At 52.2% G+C, this 6,577-nt stretch overlaps 1 protein-coding gene across 1 annotated transcript; it reads left to right on the forward strand.

Annotated features, from left to right (window-relative positions):
- Positions 1 to 1,752: 1,752 nt before the first annotated feature.
- HELT (helt bHLH transcription factor) lies at positions 1,753 to 4,036 on the forward strand. Its single transcript, XM_019667183.1, has 4 exons — positions 1,753 to 2,046; positions 2,495 to 2,599; positions 2,875 to 2,971; positions 3,397 to 4,036. The coding sequence occupies exons 1-4, from the start codon at positions 2,020 to 2,022 to the stop codon at positions 3,891 to 3,893; spliced, it is 726 nt and encodes a 241-aa protein (XP_019522728.1). The 5' UTR covers positions 1,753 to 2,019; the 3' UTR covers positions 3,894 to 4,036.
- The last annotated feature ends 2,541 nt before the right edge of the window (positions 4,037 to 6,577 follow it).

Below are 6,577 nucleotides of genomic sequence, written 5' to 3' on the forward strand. Positions count from 1 at the left end.
AAGGAGGGGAAGATATTTAAGAAGAGATGTTGGTTCTCAGACTGAACAGATTAGAAAGAGGAAAGAGTTCAGTGGCTCTAGAGCAGGTCATAACACCAAAACCATTTTTATAGTTTCTATCTGTAAGAAAACTCACACGCCGCCCCCCCCTCAATTCTGGAGCACCCCCAGAGTGAAGATTTGGAGGCAGTAAATGTAAGCAAGCCCTGTCGGAGGGGGACGAGGCCCCGGGATGCTGGGCCAGGCTGCCCGCAGAGGCGCAGGCGGCGGAGAGTTCCCAGCCGCCGCCCCCCTCCTTCCCCTCGGGCCTGTCCAGCAAATTTCCTCCCTCGTTTCTGTTCGTGCCTTTCCTCCCTCCTCCTCCCCCGATATATTCGCTCTCTAAAACCATAAAAAAGAGATCAACTTCCCTAACTTCACGGAACCCTTTTCAGTGACAAATATTGATGCCCAAAGTGTCTGCGCTCTCCCGCCCCCAAACGTTAAGAAAAGGCGCCCGCGAAAGGGGGACATAAAAAGTTAACAATGCTGTGAAAATATGTTTGCAGAAAATAGACAATCGTTGGATTAAACGTATTCAAGTATGAAATAATGCCTTTTTGTGTCAAAACTTGGGCGATGGGCGGCTACAAAAGTTCCCTGTGGCAGCTACTTGCTCCCTTTGTGAGCCGTGCGCCTTGGCGTCTCCACTTGGGCGCATTACTCAGAGCCCTCTAAGCGCAATTGTTTCTCCCTTTCTAATGACATTTACCGGATCAAAACATGCTGTTAATTCGATCAGAAGGCTTCACCCTCCCTGACAAAGCCACAATAATTTCTCCTGAAGTTTGTTAAATTGACCAAAATTAGGCAAATGAATAGGGGTCTGTAGGCGCCCCCTCTCGCAGGTGACGTTGCATAATGCTCGCCTGGGCCAGCTGCATTCCCCCCTTTCTTCTCGGCCCACTCTTCTCCGTGTTGCCCCCCAACCCTCCCACCATCCCCCCCCTCACTCACTCACAAACACGCCTGCCTGCCGCTCCTCCCCCACCCTCTGGCATTATTAAAATTTAGCCCATGAAACTATTCATATTTTTCAATGGACATTTTCGTATAGGATAATAGGCTACAAATTGAGCCTCTTCCCCCCTCGAAGAGAGAGCCCGAGGGGGGAGAAAAGAAAGCAAGCGAGTTGGTCAGGGAGTATGGGGGAGCGTCGCGTGCCAAAGACCGGCGGGAGGGGCGAGGCAGGAGGGAGGCTCGTGTGCCAGCCGCAGCCCCACACCTGCCGGGATGTCCGGACAAATAAAGCGGTGTAAACAAAAAGGGGGGAGATGGACGTGTCACCAAGTCGTGTGAGAAAAGCCTGGGAACAAACGGGGCGCCTCCGTCTCCAAGAGCTCTCCCTTGAACCCGGCGGAACAGCCTATTAAAGGCTTACTTAATTACTTTAATGACTCTGGACAGGCTTTAAAACGCACTCGGCGCTGGGACTGCGAGCTTGCTGGGATTTGTAAACAGGGAATCGTGTGAGACTCAGCGGTGGGACTAAAGGAGGCGACACTGTTTTGTGAGGGTCCTCGCCCCCCGGTGCCCGAGGCCGCTGCGCCCCTGCGCTCCGCGCCTGCGGCTGAGGCAAGCGCTCGCTTGCCCGCTGGCCCCAGTTTACAGCCTCCTTTTCCTGCCTCGGCTGTTGCCATGCAAATGTTATTCCCCGCCGATCACGTGTCCTTTGCAGGGCCACGTGGATTAACAAAGCTGATCTGCCCCCAGCTCGCCCCCCTTGACTGCTAATTTTTTTTTCTTAACTTCTTTAAAACTGATCTTGAATGCATACATCCCGCAAACGCAGCTCCCTTAATCCTATGGAATAATTCAATTCGTGAATGCACTTGGAGCTCTAGATGACCGCTTTATAAGGCAGCGCCCCTCGGAGCTGGGCGGCTGCATTCTACCTGGGACACTCGAGGAGGCACACGAGGTGGAGAGTGGACGGGTGCCTCGCGCCACCGCCTCTCCCGAGGGTGCGTTCTGATCAGGATGTCAGACAAACTCAAGGAACGCAAAGTGAGTCGGCTGAGCCCAGACAGCTCTTGCGCCCTGAAGGTGGGGGCGTCTGACTCCCCTGGTGGCCAACTGGCTGGGCTAATGGCAGGGACGTGGCCACTCGAGACTTCTCCTGTACAGGAATCCTGAGTAGTTTGGGAAGGAAATGAGAATAGAGAGAGGAGACGCCTCAACTGGGGAGGATCCCACGCCTGGTGGCCATCTCCCCACTGCCCTGGCGTTCAGCTTGGTGGTGTGGCCCAGCGGGTAATGAGGCGGTAAGGGGAGCGCACCAGTGCGGGCGCGAGAGGGCAGAGCTTGTTGGATCCAAGTGTGAAGGGGCAGGGACTCCTTCGGGGGCAAGTTCCTGGGCAGCATTGGTGGCTGGGAAGACGGCTGGCAGCTACCGCCGTGCCTCTGTCGACTCCCTGGGCAGAGGTATCCTAAACGTACAAACTTCTGTTCGCAGAGAACCCCCGTTTCCCACAAAGTGATAGAAAAGCGGAGGAGGGATCGGATTAACCGCTGTTTGAACGAGCTGGGCAAGACGGTGCCCATGGCCCTGGCGAAGCAGGTAACGTTGGCTTCAGAGAATAGGGTGCCAGGCGCTGGGGATTCTCTGCTGCCACTCTCAGCCTAGAAGCCAGGAGTCTGGGGACGGAGAGGACCTCACACGTGGGCCTCCTTCCCCTGGGGCTTGAGCGCTGAGTGAGCTCCAGGCGGCCGTCGCGCAGACCCACCGCAGCACCCTGCTCACTGGTCCTCTCCAGATGAAACTGTGCACCCAGCCTGCTAGGGTTGGCCTGCGCCCCGCTGGACTGTTGCGAGGATCCCTTCCTCCTTTTGCAGAGTTCCGGGAAGTTAGAGAAGGCGGAGATCCTCGAGATGACCGTTCAGTACCTGAGGGCCCTCCACTCTGCTGATTTTCCCCGGGGAAGGGAAAAAGGTGGGCGCGGGCTGCGCAAAGGGAAACCTGGGCAGGGGGCGTGCGCCACACGGAGACTGGGGTGGGAATGGTTGTGAAGGGGCGCGCGGGAGAGGTCTCCTCTTTGGATGCTGCCGGAGTCCTGCGAAAGCTAAGTGGGGCTGGAGGACAGGTTTCTGGGGATACTGGTTCCGTCACCTCCTCTCAGATGTGGAGGGGTAGGGTTAGCGTCTTAAGGACAAGGAGGTCGCTTGCTTGCGCTTTTCGCGTCTCCAGAGTGGGCAGAGAGGAAGGCGGACCTCAGATGGGAACTTGGGCCAGAAAGTGTGATGGGCGGTGCGTGGCACCCCCCTTGGGCTCTCGGTAGGGAAGGAGCCGCTCAGTTTTTGTGTGTGTGTGTGTGTGGTTTTTTTTACTTTCCACGATTTTTCTCGCCCCTCCACCAGAACTGCTAGCGGAATTTGCCAACTACTTCCACTACGGTTACCACGAGTGCATGAAGAACCTGGTGCACTACCTCACCACCGTGGAACGGATGGAGACCAAGGACACCAAGTACGCGCGCATCCTCGCCTTCTTGCAGTCCAAGGCCCGCTTGGGTGCCGAACCCTCCTTCCAGCCACTGGGGTCGCTCTCCGAGACGGATTTCTCCTATCAGCTGCACCCAGCGGGGCCAGAGTTCGCGGGCCACAGCCCGGGTGAGGCCTCCGTGTTCCCGCAGGGCGCGGCCCCCGGGCCCTTTCCCTGGCCTCCTGGCGCTGCTCGCAGCCCGGCGCTGCCCTACGTGCCCAGCGCGCCCGTGCCGCTGCCTAGCCCAGCGCAGCAGCACAGCCCCTTCCTAACGCCGGTGCAGGGGCTGGACCGGCATTACCTCAACCTGATCGGCCACGCCCACCCCAATACCCTCAATTTACACACCTCCCAGCACCCCACAGTGCTCTGAAGCCAACTGACCTGCCAGATTTCTCTGCGCTAGGGGCACTGCTTAGGAGAAATACTGTATATTGTACAGGTGTAAATATTGTGCTGACAAATAGTTGACTGGGGGAAGGCCAAGATCGAATTAGTTTTCTGCAGGATCTTCCCCTGGCAATAAATATTTTCTGGTAAAGACCCAAAGAGTTGAATTTCTTTGTTACCTTCTGCTCCTCCACAACCTCCTCCTCGGAGGTGCCGAGCGCGCGAGGCTGACAGGGGCCCAAGTGACGGCCCTCAGAGATTTGAGCTGGGGGGTGGGGGGAGGGGGAGGCTAAATGGAGGCGTCGCTTGGGGACAAGATTCGCGGCTTTCTTGCGGGCTCCAGACCCCTGCCCGCCTCGCGCGCAACTTGAGCAGCAACTGGGCATTTGTCTCGAAAAAGGGAGGACGCGAGGAACAGGGCCATTGGCTCTCAGAAAATGCAAATCGAAGGACCCGCCCCAAACTGGCTTTGGCGGACTTTCGCCAGCTCCGACCGCAGCACCCTTCCTAGACAAGGCCCCAGGACGCGCGCGCACCTTGCGCCCACTGGTCTGGAGCTCAGCGACACTCAGGTCAGCGGGATGCGTGAATAGGTTTACAGCCTTAACAGATCTCTGTAAAAAAATATGTAGAGGAAGTAACTTCTGAGTTACGACTTAAAAACAACATTCGACGAAGTTTTTATCTTTGGATGACAACTATTCGGCGCCGGAAGGTTCAGGGACGTTCGCATTGCCTTTTACGCACATATCAGCTCATCTTCAGGGGAGCTAGGCAACAGGGTGAGAGGCCAGCATTGATCAGGTGGGAGACGCCTCCTCCCAGGGATTGTTCCTTCTGCGGATCCCCACTATGGGGCCGCTGGCGCGGGGTGGGGACTCTGGGTTCTTGGTTCAGATTCTCTGGCCTGGCGAGCAAAAGGCTTCCCCGCTTTCCCTCTCCCTGGGGTGGAGAGGGTGGGGTGGATTTTAACCTTCTCACTCCGCCCAGAGCTTAGATAAGTTGCAGGTCTAGGGAAGACTTGGCTGCTATCTTTAGGTGATTTGGGGAGGTTTTCAGTTCCATTTGGATCTGTGTCTTATCCACAGTGATGCATTTAAAAAACATCAAACTAAAATCACGTTTTTCTAAGACCCAAACAGCAAAATGAGCCTAGCTCGTTTTCTGTAAAATGAACAAGGTACCTAACCAGCTAAAGTTGTGTTTGTGAGGATTTAAAATTTTTTTCCTTCATTTTTTTCTTTATTCTTGTCTTTTATTGTTCCGTTAGCTTTGATGTCCATTAAATAAATAATCCAAAATTATGTAGCAGAATTTCCTGTTTTCAGAGGCCATTTAGCTCAAACTGTCATGATTTGTCTTCTCCCAGATTAGCTGGAGGACAATAAATTAACATATTCCATTTCTGTGGACAGGGTTTAAGGGAGCTCTGACCTAGACTGTTTACTAAGGTCATAGAATAGGATGACCTGCAATTTGTAAACCATCAAACTTGATTATACAGAGACAGGACAAAACACTTCATTACACGTCCATAATTTGAAATTTAAATGCGTATGTTTTGGGGAGCAGAGGGAATCTCTAAACTTTAGAAAAGGTCCTGTAAGTAAGGGATTTTTGCCCTTACATGCACTACACGTCACAACAATACTTATCTAAAAAAATGTGAGATGCAAATAAATATCTCCTCCCTTATGAGCTCTATAGTTGGAGCATGAAAGTGAGCGTAAGGCCAAGAGGTCTTCTGCTTAGCAAATATACACTGAGCGATATGGGATGAAAACAAATTATGCAGAGATGGGAGCATGCATGATGCCTATTATTGGAACACATGTCTTACACCCATTTTCATCGGGGCTGGATACAGAATATGAGGAAGGCCTTTCAGGCTTTTTTCCCTCTGAGCATTAAGCCTATCTGAATTCCCTTTGGCAGTGAAGCATTGAAGATATAGTGTTACCCTGGAAATATAAATTATTAATATATTCAGCATTTCGATCACTTCTCAACTGTTAACCAAATTAGACAAAACTTTCTTTTGCTAAGTAGATTTTCTCTTTGGGATTAGCTTTAGGACTGCACAGGGCCACCACAGTAAAAACGTGGCTCATTTACATATAATTTTGCGAACTTCCACTGGCCCATGACAGTCTTTGTACCTCAAATGTTGGTATTCTTGATTTTTTTTTTGTTCTCATTTAACTGTGGAGGATAAAACCCTGCTTTGGATTTACAATGACTTTAGGATAAAAGTTTCCCTCCCCTTTCTCTCTCTCTCTCTCTCTCTCTCCCCCCACCCCCCCATCTTTTTCTGAAACCTTCATCCAAAGTGTCAATCCTTCAGGCTTGGCCAAAAGTCGAACTTGGAATAGTTTGATTTTGCAAAAGATTAAAAATGTCACTACAAAATGGAATTGATTCAAATCAGGCTGTGACTTGAACATGTTCTTCCTGCACTTTCTCTGATAACACATTACTTCCAGCCTCCCTGTCCCCAAACCCCTAGCTCCTCCTCCCTGTGTCTGAGTCTCTTATGCCCAATCCCTCCACTCTTTCTTTTAAATAAGTTGTATAGTAATGGTTTCCAAGAAAGGCTCAACCAGACCCAGAAGTAACAAAAAAACAAAAAACAGTGGGTTTGGCTGGAGGTGACCCATTGTGATGCCT

This window comes from Hipposideros armiger, unplaced genomic scaffold, assembly GCF_001890085.2.
Source record: "Hipposideros armiger isolate ML-2016 unplaced genomic scaffold, ASM189008v1 scaffold_488, whole genome shotgun sequence".
NCBI lineage: Eukaryota > Metazoa > Chordata > Mammalia > Chiroptera > Hipposideridae > Hipposideros > Hipposideros armiger.

Excerpts from the sequence above, each read along its gene's own strand:
- HELT (XM_019667183.1), top strand. The coding sequence starts at position 2,020 with ATGTCAGACAAACTCAAGGAACGCAAA. Across the intron at positions 2,047-2,494 it reads ACAAACTCAAGGAACGCAAA|AGAACCCCCGTTTCCCACAA; the intron begins GTGAGTCGGCTG and ends TTCTGTTCGCAG. Across the intron at positions 2,600-2,874 it reads CCATGGCCCTGGCGAAGCAG|AGTTCCGGGAAGTTAGAGAA; the intron begins GTAACGTTGGCT and ends CTCCTTTTGCAG.